The sequence below is a fragment of the Rattus norvegicus genome, chromosome X (assembly GCF_021556685.1).
Source record: "Rattus norvegicus strain SHRSP/BbbUtx chromosome X, alternate assembly SHRSP_T2T, whole genome shotgun sequence".
NCBI classification, from domain to species: Eukaryota; Metazoa; Chordata; class Mammalia; order Rodentia; family Muridae; genus Rattus; species Rattus norvegicus.
In genome coordinates, this window is record NC_141554.1 from 129,574,745 (window position 1) to 129,592,872 (window position 18,128).

Sequence of the window (18,128 nt, forward strand, 5' to 3'; positions counted from 1 at the left end):
AAGGGAGGGGGTGGGTGGATTGGGGGACATATGTGCCACAATTTGCATGTAGAAGTTAGAGGGGATACTTGGTGGGATCAGGTTTCTCCACGCCCCGCTTCTCTCTCCCTTTCTACATTTACCTAGGAACTGTAGATTAAATTTAGGTTGACAGGCCTTTACCTGATGAGCCATCACCCCTGTCCAATCTAAGTTTAGAGTGGTTGTATATGGTTCCATATTACCTTAGTACTGTCTTCTGTTTAATATTGTGCCTTTGTTTCTGTTTTTTGGGGATGGTGGTGGTTTTGTTGTTGTTGTTTTTGAGACTGGGTTTCTCTGTGTAGCCCTGGCTGTCCTGAAACTAGTGCTGTAGACCAGGCTGACCGGGAACTTAAAGAGATCTGTCTGACTCTGCCCCCTGAATTCTAAGATCAAAGGCATGTGCTAACCACTGCCCAGTGAATATTGTGTTTTTGTATGTTTATGAATAGCACATTTTTTAGCATTTTACATGTACCTTTTATGTTATTTCTGTCACTGACAGTTGAACCCAGGTTCTTGCATATAATAATAACATGTTATAGTGTTCATATGAGCCTGTACACTGCTTTTTGAGACAAGGTCTTCCTGTAGTCCAGTTTGGCAGTACTTAGCTAACCTAGCCTCTGTGGTGGTTTCAATGAAAATGGCTCCCATAGACTCACAGGAGTGGCACTATTAAGAGGTGTGGCCTTGTTGAAGAAAGTGTGTCACTGTGGGTATGGGATTTGAGATTTCAGAAGCTCAAGCCAGGCCCTGTGGCTCTCCTGCTGTCTGCTAATCCAGATGTAGAGCTCTCAGGCTCCCTCTCCAGCACAGTGTCTGTGCGGATGCTGCCATGCTTTCTGCCATGGTGATAATGGGTTAAATCTCTGAGCTGTAAGTGAGCCCCAATTAAACGCTCTTCTTTATAACAGTTGCCTCGGTCACAGTATTTCTTCACAGTAATAGAACACTGACTAAGACAGCTGTGATCTGGTTTTATTTCCCTGAGTGTAAAGTATCAGTATTAGTTTTGTCTATTGTCTCATCCTTGACATGTTTGTTGGTTACATTGATTTGTGATACTGATCTTTGCCAAATAAGGTAAAAATAACATCGTGGTACAACGAAACCCATCACATTGTAGAGGAATTTAAAAATTGTTTTGATTACAAATGAGACTTAACAGTTTTACATACATTCATGATTCTTTATAGTACCTATTTGCAAATATTTCGATTTTCTGTTGACATATTCATCTCTTTCTTATAGAATTACAAGTGAATTCATGTCTTTCCTTAAAGCCACTGTTGGTTAAAAAAGCCACGACAGTTTAAAAGAAGGTGCTGACTGATACAAGATCCATTTCTACTTGAGAACATTTAATATTGGTGTGAAAAACAAATAAGATAGAAACAGATTTAGACGATGTCATCCCTTTTCACATTGCATGTATTTAGAGAGTGAGTGTGTATATACGCACCCTCACATCACGGCACTCAGTTTGGAGATCAGAGAACAACCTTTGGGACTTGGTTCCCTGGTACCATGTTGGTCCCAGGGATCAAACCCACACCACCAGGCTTGATGGAAATCGCCTCTACCCACTGACCCAGTTTGCCAGCACAGAGCATTCTATTTTTATTAAGTTTTAAATTCCTATACAGTGTGATGGTTTCGTTCATGTATATATCCTGTGTGTGTCATTTTACTTTGTTTCTATTCATCCTTGTCTCCTATTTCCCCCCACCCCTTTCTCAGTCACTTGTTTTCCCAGAAGAGTGTTATTATGTGGCTTTGGCTAGCCCTGAATTTGCAGAGGTCCACCAGCCTCTGCCTCACAAATGCTAGGCTTAAAGGTGTGTACCATCATAGCCAGCTGACACTCACTCTTGATATTGTTGTTAGTAGTAAGAAATTGTGAACTTTAGGTCCAGCATCAAGAGTGGGTATACTGATTCACACTTGTAATTCCAGCACTCAGGAGGCTGAGACTAAAAGGTAGCTTTGAGTTTGAAACCAGTGCACACCAAGTAGTGAAGTGAATACTATGCCAAGCAGAATTATACACTAAGCCCTTCCCCCAACCTCAAAGTCCAGCAGTGAAGTGCATAGTTATAGATTAGAGAGCTGGGCAGTCCAATCAGTAATTGGGCTAATGAAATCAATGGATGGTTGAGGGTCAAACGATGAAATATAAATAGCCAATAAACTTAAAAGTGTCCACTATCCTCAGCCACCAAAAAAATAGAAATAAAACAGTACTGAGATCCCATTTCACAACAAAGTGGCTATTTATGATGTAGATTATTTTTAATACTTCCTCTAGATAAATTCATAGACAAAGTTTCTAAGATGATAGTATTCATGTTTAAAGTTTCTTCTACCTCCTCCTCCTCTTCCTCCTCCTCCTCTTCCTCCTCTTTCCTCCTCCTCCTCCTCCTCCTCCTCCTCCTCCTCCTCCTCCTCCTCCTCCTCCTCCTCCTCCTCCTCCTCCTCCTCCTCCTCTTCCTTTTCTTCTTTTACATACACTACCAGGATACTTTCCAGAACACTGGGCCAATTTTATTCTTTCTGTGGTGACTATTTGACACAATGTTTTTATTAATTTGTGAATATTATACAATATATTTTGACAGTATTCACCCCTACTCCTCCTTTTACAGAATGACTTTAAGTAAAACAGAAAAATAGCAAATGTTGAGAATTTGCTGGTGGTGGGAATATAAATTAGTTTAGCCACTATAGAAACCCAGAGATTTCTCAGAAAAATAAAACTAAAATCTTTCTTTTCTTTTCTTTTCTTTTCTTTTCTTTTCTTTTCTTTTCTTTTCTTTTCTTTGACATAAGGTCTCTTATGGCCAGAGATGTTCGTGAATTCCTTATCCTCCCTCCTCCACTTCCCATGTGCTGTGATTATAAGCATGTGCCACCACACCTCCCTTTATTTAATTATTTGCTTATATGTTTACGAAGCAGGTTCTCATTCTGTAGCTCAGACTGGTCTGGTACTCTCTGTAACCCTGCTGGCTGGGAGGTTGTGGCTATTCTCCTGCCTCTGCCTCCCAAATGGAATTAAAGGTGTATGCCACTACTAGATGTCTAAAGACTTTTAAAATGCCTATATATGATTCTGTATTCCGAGAACATTTCTGGAAGAGTAAATAAGAAACTAGTGAGAGTGATTGCTTCTAGGAAGGGCCCTGGAGGTTTAAAGGTACAGAAGTGGGTAGATAGAGAACTTGAATTGTTCAGGTGGTTTAAGTCCACTTAATATCTGTTTTAAAAGTCAAAGTCACACTGTAAAACAATTAATTGCTTTTAACCTTATTTGAACATAGGGTTTTCACAGAATAATACACGTAAGATGATGTTATCAGAGTGAACTCTAGTTTACTCTGGCTGCCCTAGCTGTCCTGGAACTCCCTATATAAAACAGATTGGCCTTGAATTCACAGAGATCTGCCTGCCTCTGTCTCCCAAGGGCTGAGTGTAGAGGTATGTACCACCATTCCCTGCAAAGCTACTTCTCAATATATTTTTACCATATTGAGAAAATATCCTTCAAACTTGAAAAGTTTGTTATTCATTGTTTTAAATAGTACACAATTATTATAGACATATCCACACATAATAGACCATAGGAACCGTTGTTTTTTACATTCTTAATTTCTGTATGTAATTATTTTATTACTTGTGTGCATTGTACTGTAATTATTAAAAAGTAATGGCAATGGGTTGGGGATTTAGCTCAGTGGTAGAGCGCTTGCTAGGGCCCTGGGTTTGGTTCCCAGCTCCGGAAAAAAAAGAAAAAGAAAAAGAAAAAAGAAAAAAAAGTAATGGCAAAAAGAAAGTAGGTGTTCTGAGTGTGTATGTGGAGAGTGACTATCAGTGACAGGTAGATACTACATAGTTAATTTTAATCTTTGTTTATGTGTATGAGTGTTTTGTTTACATGTATATGTTTGTATCCTATGAGTGCATGGTATCCCCAGGGGCAAGAAAAGGGCATTAGCTCTCCTGGAACTAGAGTTACAAACAGTTGTGAGCTGCCATGCTGGTGCTAGGAGCTAAACCCAGGTCCTCTGAAAGCAGCCAGTGCTCTTAATTGGTCAGTCATCTCCCATGCCTCCTGTTTATTTTTTAAGATAGTGTTTGTAGCATAATCCTACGAAAAATCCAGTCAGGCTGAGAAGTGTAGCTTTATGACAGAACACCAGCCCCCAATCCAATCCACAGTAGAACAAGCACAACAAAAAGAAGAGAATACAAAGTCTTTGTGTAAAAATATATACTAGGTTTTCATTTGTGTAAGCTTATTTTTCTTTTGGTAGATTTTATATCTAAAACATGGTACTGGAACTCACTAAATAAATATAAAAGTGTTAGGCATAGTTGTCTGCAATCCCAGTTTATGAAAGGCTGAGGCAGGAGGATGGTGAGTTTATTGCTAGCTCTTGACAAAACCTGGGTTGTTAATAAACCTTGTTTCAACACTCTCCTTGCCCCATAAAATAAATGTACACCGGAAGCTTGAAATGCTGCTAGAGGCCTATAATCCTAGCACTTAGAGAGCTAAAGAGGAGGATTACAAGGTCAGTGGCTTGCCTGGACTACAAAGCAGGGTCAAGGTGAGCCTGCCACCTGACTGACAGCTACCCAGTCTCAGAATTTAGAATGGACTGACAGTGAGGTGGCTCAGCAGGTGAAGCATTGCCGTGCCAGGACCCACGTAAAGGTGGAGCAAGAGCTGACTCCACAGAGCTCCTCTCTGACCTCTGGACTCAGGCTGTGGCTCCACGTGCCTTTCCCCAACCATGCACACAAAGTTTTGAAGATAAGTAAAAATGTTAAAAACCTAACCTAGGTGAGGATCTAATCCAGCCTGAGATCACTCACCTAGTATGTGGAAGGTTTGTTCCCCAGCAGCACAAAACAACAAGGACATACTAATATACAAATAAGCACCAGGAATTCCAGCGAGCCTGGAAAATAGGGGTATATTGTTAGTAAAGGAGTCTCATTAACAGAGACAGTGAAATTTACCTTTTAAATATTTAGAATTGCCAAGAGATGGTGATACCTGTGTTTATTTTAATCCCAGTCCTCAGGAGGCAGAAGCAGGTGGATCTCTTGATTTCTAGGCCATTCTGGTTTACAGAGTGAGGTCTAGAACAGTCACGACTACACATGGAAATCCAGTCTCTAAAAGTAAAACAAAAAAAAACAAAAAAACAAAAAAAAAAAAAAGAAAGAAAAGAAAAGAAATAAAAATGTAACCACATGGTGGTGCACATCTTTAGCCTCAGCACTCTGGAGGCAGAGGCGGCTGGATCTCTGTGTTCAAGACCAGCCAGAGCTACATAGTTCGAATTTGTCTAAAAAAGAAAAACATAAAATAAACAATAGGGGCTGATAAGATAACACTAGGGGCTCAGCAGTGAAATGTGCTTTGCTGCCAAGTCTTATGACCTCAATTCAATCCCTTGAGCACACATGGTGAAAGAAGGGAACTGATTCCTGCAAATCGTCCTCTGATTTCCACATGCATGGTGTGGTGCGAGCTCCTTCATCTAAAAAATAAATAGGAGAATTTAAATACACAGGAGCCCAGTGTGGTACACATCCTTAAACCCAGCAGTTAGGAGATGACAGCCGGAGGACATGGATTTCAAGGCTGCCCTGTGTTACATAGGATGCTGCCCTCCTTCCTCATTTTCCATTTCCCTCAAAAATAAAATTATAATGATAATAGTAGTAGTAGTAGTAGTAGTAATACTTGAAAACTTAAGTACAGAGATTTTCAGTACTATTTCACACTAGAGTTTATGTGTTTAAGAAACAATTAACTGGGCTGGAGAGACAGCTCGCAGTTAAGAGCACTGACTGCTCTTCCAGAGGTCCTGAGGTTGATTCCCAGCAACCACATGGTGGCTCACAACCATCTGTAAAGGGATCTGATGCCCTCTTCTGGTGTGTCTGAGGACAGCTACAGCATACTTACATATAAATAAATAAATCTTTAAAAATCATTTAAAAAAATCCTAAACAGTAGGTTGTAAGTAGCTTTAAGATAGGTAGCTTTAAGTAGGTGAAATAATAGCTTTAACATAGTTATCATTATTAACTATCATTACTAATCATTATCATTATCAAGTCTTCCTGGATGTCTGAATGACCTACTAAAATGTTAACAGGTCTCTTGTGAACATTTACAGTAATCTACAAACTGCTTAAAATTTCCAGGTATTGCCTGTTTTTTTTTTTTTTTAAGTGAAATTTGGTGCTGACCTTGTTCTTGACATCCATATCCACAGTTAATGCTGAACACTCCCTTAGGAGTAATGTATGTGCCTGCAGATCAGCTGGGTCTCACCTTGGCTTCCACCACTCCTCCTGCTCTTCCTTCCTCCTCCTCTTCTGCTATTAATCATCCCATTCATTTACATCTCAAATGATACCCCCTTCCTGGTTACCCCCTCCACAAGCCCCCATCCCATCTGTCCTCTCCCCCCTCCCCTTGGCCTGTATTAGGGTGCTCCCCCATCTACCCACTCTCGCCCTTCTACTCTTCTACTAGCAGTTTCTTTCCTTTCTTTCCATCCATCTTTCCTTCCTTCCTTCCTTTGTTTGTTTTTTTTGTTTTGTTTTTTTGTTTTGTTTTGCTCTTGATTTTGTATTTTTTGTTCGTTTTTTGAGGTAAGGTCTCACCATATATCCCTCACTCTATAGCCCTGGTTGGTCCTGACCACCTAGCAGTCCTCCTGCCTCAAACTTCCAAGTCTGATTCAGGCATGAATCACCCTGCCTGCCTTTTAAAGACATTTTGAGATAAAAGACCATGCATAATAATTGTGATCATTATAACACACACACACACACACACACACACACACACACACACACACACACACCCTAGTCAGCTCTGTGTGTGTGTGTGTGTGTGTGTGTGTGTGTGTGTGTGTGTGTGTGTGTGTGTAAGTTTTACTGGATACACAATATGAGAGAAGCACATATAGGTAAAGTGAGTGATTAGAGGTCAAGTACAACTTGATGGAGTTGTTTTCTGACCATTACTGTTACATTGTTAGGGTTTAACTCAAGCCACAGACTCTGTGGGATAAGTGCTTTTACCTACCAAGCTCTCTACAGCCCCCCAGGTTTCTCTCGGTTGTTACTTGTCTTTCACTTTTAGCTCATCTGATAACTCTCTTTTGTACTCTTCTACATCCTACAATGTACATGCAGTATTCATTCAGATACTGCTTTCTAAACCTATATACCCTAAACCAATAGCATGGACTTAATCCCTAAGGAAGTGGTTTCCTTTTATTTTTTTGAAGCAAGGGTCTTAAGCTCACCTAGAACTCAACCATCTTTCTGCCCCAGACTCCTGATGGCCAGTGTTACAGGGATGTGTTACTATATCCACTTAAAGGCTCCTCTTGGAAGCTTCACAGAGAGATGCTCCCATAGAATGACAAAGTTTCACAGATCTAGAGTAGGATGAACAATTGAATGCACAAATGTCTGCCATTGTGAAATAAGACTAGACCTTTAATTTTATGTTTTGATTGTATCAAGAAATAAAACATTACCTCAGGGAAGGTAAGTTTCACCATTTTGTTTATGCTGGCCATTCTTTAGGAATATAATAGACTTGAAATGCTTAGTCTTCTAGTCTACACTGAAGTCTCATTTTATCCTATTTTTTATTGTTTGATTTTTTTTTTGAGATAGGGCTTCTCAGTGTATCTACCACTTGCCCTGAAACTTGCTCTGTAGTCCAGGCTTGTCTTGAACTCATGGAAAACTGCCTGCCTCTGCCTCCAGAGTGTTGGGACTAAAGGTATGCACAGACTAAAGTCTTACTGATGGGAAGGACTCATATTCTCAAAGGCAACCCAACCTATTTATTACTGCATTTGACTTGTGAAGTTCATATGTTGTGCTAAAATGTTTTGGTTATGAGCCAGCCAGAGGGCTCATCAGGTAAAACCACTTCCTACCAAACCTGATGACCTGGTTTTTTTTCTCTTTGGAGTTCACGTATTAAGAGGAGAAAACTGGCTTCTGAGAATTGTCCTCTGACCTCCACACATGTGCTGTGACACATACCCTGACCTAAACACACACACACACACACACACACACACACACACACACACACACACACACACATTTTTTTAAATGCAAAAAATAAGTAAAATATATTAAGTATATACATTGGCCTTAATTCCACTGTAAGGTACATTGCATTTAGGTTTTGTTCTCACATATCAATCTTCCTTTCTTTTGGGATGAATAGGCTTGTTTCTTCCAACTATTCCTCATATACTGTTATCTTGAACGTTCGTCTGAGGACATGAAAATGTGTCAGTGTCTCTCCTAAAGTGTGTTGGAACTGAAGGTAATAGTCACCATGTATCTGAATGGGATATGAATGTTCCACATCTGGACACTAACATAGTCTGAAGGCTGTGGGTTTTTTTACAGCCATGTAATGTTGGCTTGTAATGAATTTGCAATTAACTAAAATCCCAAGGTTTTAAACTGGAAGTTCGCCTTTATGTGACTTCATTCTAAACAATTCGTTCATTTTGTTAGTTATGCAATACTTTTTTAAAAACATTATAAAATGTTGCATATTTCTGTAATAGGTTTCGTCTTACTAGCTTATCAACTAGCCGTTTGTTTGTTTGAATCTTTTATATAATTATCTAGCTTTTGTTGATTCAATAAAGAACTTTGAACATTATTGTCAGAATGTTTTCAAATATCTGGAAAATAATACTTAAAAGTATCTAAAACTGTATTCCAAAAAGTTTCTCAGAGATAGATAAAAGTCAGCTCTTAAGGGATATGTGAATACTAATGAAAATTGGCAAGGCCACATAAGCCTGAAGGGTATTGTCATTTTTCAAGAGAGGCGTTTTTTAACATTACTCAAAGGGAATTGATGTTCTAAGACATATTGTACTTACATAATCCACAAAGGTTTGTATAAATCTTCTCAAGATCCCTAAAACAAGACATCATGGCCATTCTGCTCTTTCGTTTATTTTTTTTTTTCAGAGTCTCATTATGTGGCCCAGGCTGGTTTCTAATTCAGTGTCCCCTGTTTCAGCCCCTAAATCCCTAAATATATTCTTTTATATATATATATATATATATATATATATATATATATATATATATATATATATATATATATCACCCACATGGTAGCTCACAGTTGTTTGTAACTCTAGTTCCAGGGGATGCATCATTTTTATTCCATGTGCACTAGTGTTTTGCCTGTATGTATGTATGTCTGTGTGAGGATGTTGGATCCCCCTGGAATTAGAATTATAAACAACTGTGAACTGCCATATGGGTGATAGGAATTGAATGAACCCTGGTCCTCTGGAAGAGCAGCCAATACTCTTTAATTGCTGAGCCATCTCTCCAGCCCTTAAAATATTTTAATTGACAGCAGTAATTATATAAGTGTATGGGATACAGTGTGGTATTTCAGTACATGGAAAGTATGTTGAATAAGATCAGAGTAATTTTCATTGTCTCTTCATTTCAGACTTTTTTTTGCATTGAGAATACTCAAAATGAAGTGGGCTCTGTGGCACAATGGATAGCGCATTGGACTTCTAGTATGATCGAGAGAATACTCAAAGTGTGTCTGTTAACTATTTTACAGACTATTTTTTTTTCTTTTCTTTTTTTCTTCAGAGCTGAGAACCGAACCCAGGGCCTTGCGCTTGCTAGGCAAGCGCTCTACCACTGAGCTAAATCCCCAACCCCCTGTTAACTATTTTAAACTAGTCAGTTAATTATTGTCAATCACAGTTTTCCTAGTTTACTACAGAACATTTAGTAATCAGGGCTAGATCAATGGCTCAGTGGCTAAACCATATGCTATGCAAGCATGAGGACCTAAGTTTTGATTCTCAGGATCTAAATAAATCCTGGGCATGAGTGGGCATGGCGGTGTACCCTTAAATCTAGGAGGAGACAGGCTCTCCAGAGCAAGCTGGCTAGCTGACTAGACATGTTGGTAAGGTCTAGATTTATTTAGAGATCATCTTTCAATGAATAAGATGGACTGAAAATTTGGGGTGATTCCCAACATCAACCTTGGGTTTCTACATGTACAGGCCTGTACCTGTACGTATTTACCCACACACATAAAAACATGGAAAAAAGAAAAGTTCTTTATCCTGCAGGGCTTATTGGTACATGCCTGTAATCCCAGGACTGTGGAGGCTTAGGCAGAAAACATGAGGCCTGCCTGGGTTACACAGTGAGCTCTGTCTCCAAAGGAAAAGGAAAGCATTGTGTTAGTTCTGTTCAGCTTATGCACATTGAGCGTCCTATTTCCATTCAATCTCCCTTCATCTAGGTTCCCTTAACTACTACTGTTCTGGGAGATTAACCTTTTAGCTTCCACATATGTACCTAACATGTTTCCTTTCACATAATGTCCTTCCATTTCTATTCATGTTTCTGCCAGTGGCAGAATTCTAATGTTTTTAAGCCTAATATTATTGTATATACATACACTAAATTTTCTTTATCCATTCAGCAACGGTCACTGAAAGCTGATTTCACATACACACAATGCTATAATAAATATCCAAATGCAGGTGCCGCTTTAACATACTGATTTCACTAGCCTGGATGTATGCCCAGTTGTGAGACTGCTGGATCCTGTTTTAAAGTTGTCTCTGCTTTGTTTATTTTTGAGATTGTGTATCACAGGCTGACCTAAAACCTTGTTATGTAGCTGAGAATAAGCTTGAAATTCTGATCCTCTTACTTCTACCTCATGAATTTGGGATTATAGATGTACTGGCACACCCAGTTTTCCTAGTGCTGAGGATTAAACCCAGGGCCGTGAGCATGCTACTTACGTACTCTACTACTTGAGCAACATCCCATCATTGTCTACCGGGTTTTGAAAGTTTTTACTTTTAAACGTGTATTTGTGTGTCTGTGTGAGTTGGTGTGTGCACATGAGTGCAGGTGCGAAGGCCAGAGGATTAGATCCCCTGAAACGGAAGTTCCAGGTGATTGTGAGCAGCTGATTGCAGCTGTGGATGCTGGGGGTTGAACTTGGCTCCTCTGGAAGGGCAGAAAGTGCTCTTAACTGCTGAGCCCTCTGTCCAACCCCTAACTCTCTCTGGTTTGCGAAGAGACTCCATTAGGCCTGGAGAGATGACTCAGTGCATGGTGGAGGCAGATAGGGAATCCCTTGGAGCAAGCAGATCAGTGAGCTCTGAGTTCATCTGAGAGATCCTGCCTCATCAAAGTATTGAGTTATAGCTGATATCCACTCACATGAATGCTACCAGGCACACATATCTCCACAAAACCAAAAAGAGCCTCCATTTGTATTCCATAATAGCTGTTTACATTCCTGTTTGCAGGTCCCTGTTGTTTACATCCTTGGTGGCATTTGATGCTTTTTGTCTTTCAAATATAGCTATCCTAATAGGGAAGGGGTGATACCTCACTGTGGTTTTAATTTTTCTTCCCCTGGTGTGATGTTGATGTGTTTTCATGTGTTCTTTGGCTGTTTGTGTGTCCTCCTCTGAAGGATATACCCTGATGTGCACTCATTTTTACATCCGAATCTTTCCTTTTCACTGCGAAGTTACTTGCGATTGAGCCGTTTGGTTATCTTGCGTCTGACAGACCCACTGGGGGCGTTATGGCATTGTGGAAGACTCTGGAGAACTAGGTTTTTCTGTAGCTTAGGTGACCACATGCTCTTCTGCTTTGCCTAAGGTGACCATGATTTATGCTGTTGTCCTTGTACAATTATTAGTAGCATCACTTTGCACTTTCAGACCTGTTGGAGGACAGACTATCTTGCCTCTCTTCCCAGAGCCCAGCTAAGTCCTTTGGTGTGTTATCTGGGTTCAGCATTGCACAGTTGAGATTTGGCCTCTAATGAGGCTGCTCTTTCACTCAAACACATTGTTTCTTGACCAACAGAAGTGTATAGCAAAAGTAACTTCAATTCATATCTGTAAATATTTAGAATTTTTCTTAAGGCATTCTCTGCATCTGTGTTTCTTGCCTCTCTGTTGTATGTATATGTGTACACACATAAAATAAGGGACAGTCCACTTCCAGCAAAAAATGGGTTCTACACATGAAAATGAAAAGCATTTGATATCTTTAACATGCTGAAACCAATACTGTGAATACTTTTTGTGTTTAATAAATTTTCTAGTCCTTTGAGAATTTTATACATTGCATTTTGATCATAGTACCGTCCTTCCCAGCTTCTCCCAGATTCACCCACCTAAGTTTGTGTGTGTGCTTTTTTCAATCCATCAAGTTTCATTTGTTCTTCCTGTATACTCTTGAGCATAGGATCCACTAGAGCACCTTTGTTTTGCTCAGCAAGAAAGTAAAAATATTTTTTAAATTAATGCATTACCATTCTAAACATTCATCTGTTTTTAAATAGTAAAAGATTGAATTTTGATGCCTTGAATATGTAATGATTCATTATAACAATTATGCAGTCTTTAATAATCTGTATATTTTATGCTGCTTTCATGTTTTTCCTAATTAATGACTTCACATGTTTAATATTTATAATTTCTCTGTCATAGTTTCCATATTTATATAAAATGAATACTTAAGATCAGCAACTCTGCTCTTTTTGCTTATATACTATTTTCCATCAAAATAGAAAATGGGACTGAGGCTTAGGCTTGTTGGTGGAGCACTTGCCTGGAATGCAGAAGGCCCTGTGACGGAAACCTAAGGCTGCAATAAATAAGTGGGAGAGAAACAGGCTGGGGGTGTAGTTCTGACTTAGAACATGTGTTCGGCATTATGTGAAGCCCTAACACTGGAAAAGGAAAGCAAACAAAAGCACACACTTGAAAACTCAAGTGGTTTGGTAATGTACTACTCTAGTGTTTAGAATTAAAATGTGATTGTGCCATTATTTTTATGTCATCACTGGATAATTTATTAGTGCTTAGTATCAGAAATATATTCCTTATGTTTTGTGTTCTGCAGTTCCTAATGCAATGTTCTCTTTTTAGAAAAGGTGGACAAGTCGTATTTTCAAGAGAAGATGACTTTTAACAGTTTTGAAGGATCTAGAACTGTTGTACCTGCAGACACCAATAAGGATGAAGAATTTGTAGAAGAGTTTAATAGATTAAAAACATTTGCTAACTTCCCAAGCAGCAGTCCTGTTTCAGCATCAACATTGGCGCGAGCGGGGTTTCTCTACACTGGTGAAGGAGACACCGTGCAGTGTTTCAGTTGTCACGCGGCAGTAGATAGATGGCAGTATGGAGACTCAGCTGTTGGAAGACACAGGAGAATATCCCCAAATTGCAGATTTATCAATGGTTTTTATTTTGAAAACGGTGCCACACAGTCTACATCTCCTGGCATCCAAAATGGCCAGTACAAATCTGAAAACTGTGTGGGAAACAGAAATCATTTTGCTCTTGACAGGCCGTCGGAGACTCATGCAGATTATCTCCTGAGAACTGGACAGGTTGTAGATATTTCAGATACCATATACCCGAGGAACCCGGCCATGTGTAGTGAAGAAGCCAGACTGAAGACGTTTCAGAACTGGCCAGACTATGCCCATTTAAGCCCCAGAGAGTTAGCTAGTGCTGGACTCTACTACACGGGGATTGATGATCAAGTGCAATGCTTTTGTTGTGGTGGAAAACTGAAAAATTGGGAACCCTGTGACCGTGCCTGGTCAGAGCACAGGAGACACTTTCCCAACTGCTTCTTCGTTTTGGGCCGGAATGTTAATGTTCGAAGTGAGTCTGGTGTGAGTTCAGATAGGAATTTCCCAAATTCAACAAATTCTCCAAGAAATCCAGCCATGGCAGAATATGACGCACGGATCGTTACTTTTGGAACATGGCTATACTCAGTTAACAAGGAGCAGCTTGCAAGAGCTGGATTTTATGCTTTAGGTAAACTTCACCAGTAAATTACTTTCCAAATGTCACAGGGCTCCTAAAAAGAAAATCGTTGCCTTTAGTTTGCTCATTATCAGTATCATTCTCTGAACTCATATGTTAAATCTTTGATGGAACTACTGAATTTGTGTTAAAAGGCTCTGCTTTTATGAGTCAGATCTGTTCAAGTAATTCTTGGGTGGGGGAGGTTGCAGTTGAGAGAGAAAAGGTGGTATCAATTCCTGAAAGATAGTGGATCTAATAGTAATACTAGCTGCCATTTATTGAGCATCTACTCGATATGCTCAAAATACCTACTACATGGATTTTCTCTACACTTCACCACAATCCCATAAACACAGTTACTATTAGAGAATTTAGTCTGAGTCATAGTAAATTGACATCAAGCTGAGTAAGCATGAGACCACATACCAGTAATCCCAGCAATCTGTCAGCTGAGTAGAAAGGCCAGCATGAGTTTGAGGGCACTTTGGGCTACACTGTGATACCAAAGCCAACCAAACAAAAATTACCATCTACCTTTAAGCATACTCCACATATTCAGAGTACTTTTCAAACGATTCCTGTGCATGTCTCAAGAAAAGCTGGCAGTGTTATGGCTTCTAGAAATTTTAATCTATATGCCTGATTCATTTAGGATTAAATATAGCCAAATTCAAAATATACATTATTTCAGTTATATAATACAGTAATCTTTTTTAGATTTATTTATTTATTTTATGTATATGAGTATACTGTAGCTGTCTTTAGAGACACTAGAACAGGAATCATATTACAGATGGTTGTGAGCCACCACGTAGGTGCCGGGATTTGAACTCAGGACCTCTAGAAGAGCAGTCACTGCTCTTAACCACTGAGTCATCTCTCCAGCCCATAACATAGTGAGCTTAAAGGTCTGTTTCATGACAGAGAGCTTGTTCTTAAAGATAGTTACCTTGTAATTTATGCTGAACTTTAACATTTGCAATAAAACTTAAACAGTTTTCAGTTTGATAAAGTAAATTTAATAGTGATGGTCCAAGTGACATATACTGGAAAAATGTAGTTTCTAATATAAAAACTGTGATTTTTCTTTGTCTTCTACAAAGTACATTATATTGAGATGATGAATTTAGTACATATTTTCCTTCAAATGACAAAGAGCATATCTAGGTATGATACCATCTTGAATGTTGTCTTTTAAGCCATGAGGTTTGATATAATTAGACACTCCTCAAATGTTAGAATGGGCATTTTCTGAAAACTTACACTTGAACAGAAACACATAGTTTTCCTTGTGCGCTTTCTTAGGTGAAGGTGATAAAGTGAAGTGCTTTCACTGTGGAGGAGGGCTCACGGATTGGAAGCCAAGTGAAGACCCTTGGGAACAGCATGCTAAGTGGTATCCAGGGTAAGATCCTTAATTGTTCATTCACTAATAGGCAAGTTGGACATTGTGCAGTGGAAACATTTGAATTACTTTTCACCTCAACTATTTTTGCCTTCACTATGGCTTGAAATTCACACCAAGTTTACAGAAATGGGGTCACCTACTTTGTAGGGAAAAAACCCACCTAAGACTTCTGGTAACCATAACATTCACTGCTTATATGTCATATGATACTTAGATAATTCTTCTATTTCTAAAAATCAAATTATAAAAATATATACATTTTTATTTAGTATAGTATACAAAAATAAATACTTTTTACTTAGAAGTAGGCTCTTTGGAGATTGGCATGAGCCCATGGTGCCATGAGAAGACCTGAAGAATGATCATAATGTATATTATTGTTTGTTTGTTTAATCTGAGACAAGGTCTCACATTACCTCAGGTTGACCTGAAATTCCCTATGTCTTCCAGGCTGGCCTCCATCTTGAAACCCTCTTGTCTCAGTTTCTTTGTCATCTTCCCTCTGTAAAATACAGTACTCAGCTAGCTTTATAAGTTATGTGAGCTTCTAATATATAAAATAATACCACTCCAAACATTAGAACAATCATTTGAAAAGAACCCTTTAAAAGCCACATTCAAGTTAAATGAGTGTTCAGTACTGATTTAAAAAGATTAACCATTTTGAACTTGTAAAAAACTGTCAGTATTGGTGATGGTGGCACATGGCTTTAATCCCAGCACTCAGGAGGCAGAGGCAGGTGGATATCTTAAATTTGAGGTCAGCCTGGTCTGTGGAGTTCCAAGATAGCCAAGGCTATACAGAGAAAACCTATATCAAAAAAAACCAAACAAGTAAAGAAATAGTAGCAAGTCACTGTTAGGTACTAATTTACTGGTTGCTTTTTACCTGCTGTCAGGTTTAGGTTTGTTTGTTTGAGATATGGTTTTTACGTAGTCTTAATTGGCCTGCATATTCCTATGTAGATTACGCTGCCCTTAAACCTCGTGCCAGTCTTCCAACTTGCCTTTTGAGTATTACAGAGGTGTGGTACCATGCTTGTCTTTTTTGTTTCTATTTTGGGATAATATTTTTTGTACATCAGGCTGTCAAGAATTCACTATGGAGCCAAAGATGGCGCTAAACTTCTGTACTTGGTTAATTCAGGTGTTTGCCACCATGCCTAGCTAATAACTTTTTTGACTTTTTTTTTCATTTTCTTTTTTGGCACTGGCTATATAAATAGCCCAGAGTAGCCAGGTTTTCATATTGGTCTTCGTATCTCAGCCTCCCAAGTGCTGAGATTACAGTCGGATGTCACCATACTTGGTTCCTAATTTAGTAACTCTTACTTGAAAATTGAAAGTTCTCAAATTGATAGTATTAGCATGATTATAGCCTTGGAATCATAGCTGGATAGGGAATTGGATAGCAGTGCTTTGTGGCTCCTCAGAAACAGTGTATGAAGCTGACCATTTAACCTCAGCTACTTCGGAGTCTGGTGAGATGGGAGGATGGGAATATCCAGGCCTGTCTAGGCTACAGAGCATACTCAAGGCCAGCCTGGACCTCTTAGAACCCAGCTCAAATAAAAAGACTGGGGTGATTTATGGTTATTCCTGCTTGGGCAGGAGTATTAGAAGTCCAAGGTTACGTTTGACTACATAGCAAATTTGAGGCCAGCTTTCGAATGGCCTCTGATGGAAACTGATGTTATCGTTCAGTGATGGAGTGCCCGCTAAGGTACTCATGAGCCTTAGTTTAATCCCCAGTAACACATACAAAAAAGACAATGAAAGGATAGGTTTTGTTTGTTTGTTTGTTGCCTGGGTTGGGGATGTACACAATTGGAGGTTAGAGTACAGCCTGGAGGAGTTTGTTCTCTCCTAACATGTGAGCTCCTGAGATTGAACTCAGGCATCAGACTTCTCGGAAAGTGCCATCTCTCTGGCCCCCAAAAGGTAGTTAATGGAATTTATATGATAGAGACTGTCTTTACTAGTACTTCTCTAATTTATCAGCTAGTAGAATTTAATTTTCTTTAATCTTTCAGGTGTAAATATCTATTGGATGAGAAGGGACAAGAATATATAAATAATATTCATTTAACCCATTCACTTGGGGAATCTGTGGTAAGTTGCTTATTTGCAATGTGTTTTCAAATTCTATATATTTGTTTTTCTTTTGTTTTCATTAATTTATTTATTCACTTTACATGCCATTATCCACCCCTATTTCCCAGTTTCTCCTTCACACAACTTCTTCCTCCGTATACCCTCCTTTTTCCCTGAGAAGGGGGAGACCCTCCCTGGGTATCACCACACCTTGGCATATCAAGTCACTGCAGGACTAGGTACATTATGCCGAGCCAGCAGGGATGCTCAGTTAGGGGAACAGGATCCATAGGCAGGCAATAGGTTCAGGAACAGCCCCTGCTCCATTTGTTCAGGATCCACATGAAGACCAAGCTTCACATCTGCTACATATGGGCGGGGTCTAGGTCTAACCCATGTTTGCTCTTTGGAGGGTGATTCAATCTCTGGGAGCCCCCAAGGGTCTAGGTTAGTGGACTCTGTTGGTCTTTCCTGTGGTCGGTCTCTCTCTCTCTCTCTCTCTCTCTCTCTCTCTCTCTCTCTCTGTGTGTGTGTGTGTGTGTGTGTGTGTGTGTACATACGTGTACACACCATGTGTTGTACCTGAGGAAGCCATAAAAGGGCATGATTTGGTATTAAAATTACAGGCAGTTATAAGCTGCCCAGTATGAATTCTGGGAACT

At 39.3% G+C, this 18,128-nt stretch overlaps 1 protein-coding gene across 12 annotated transcripts in view; it reads left to right on the forward strand.

Moving 5' to 3' along the window:
- The window catches only part of Xiap (X-linked inhibitor of apoptosis), a 48,031-nt gene that overhangs the window by 17,027 nt on the left and 12,876 nt on the right, over positions 1 to 18,128 (forward strand). For 10 of the 12 annotated variants that reach the window (XR_015646428.1, XR_015646427.1, XR_015646426.1 and 7 more), the window contains 3 exon segments: positions 13,068 to 13,973; positions 15,270 to 15,369; positions 17,406 to 17,484. Coding sequence is in view for 7 of the 12 variants with exons in the window: in XM_087600628.1 (XP_087456754.1) it covers positions 13,068 to 13,973; positions 15,270 to 15,369; positions 17,406 to 17,484 (1,085 nt within the window). In the remaining 5 variants the exon portion in view is untranslated. 12 annotated transcript variants of the gene reach the window in all.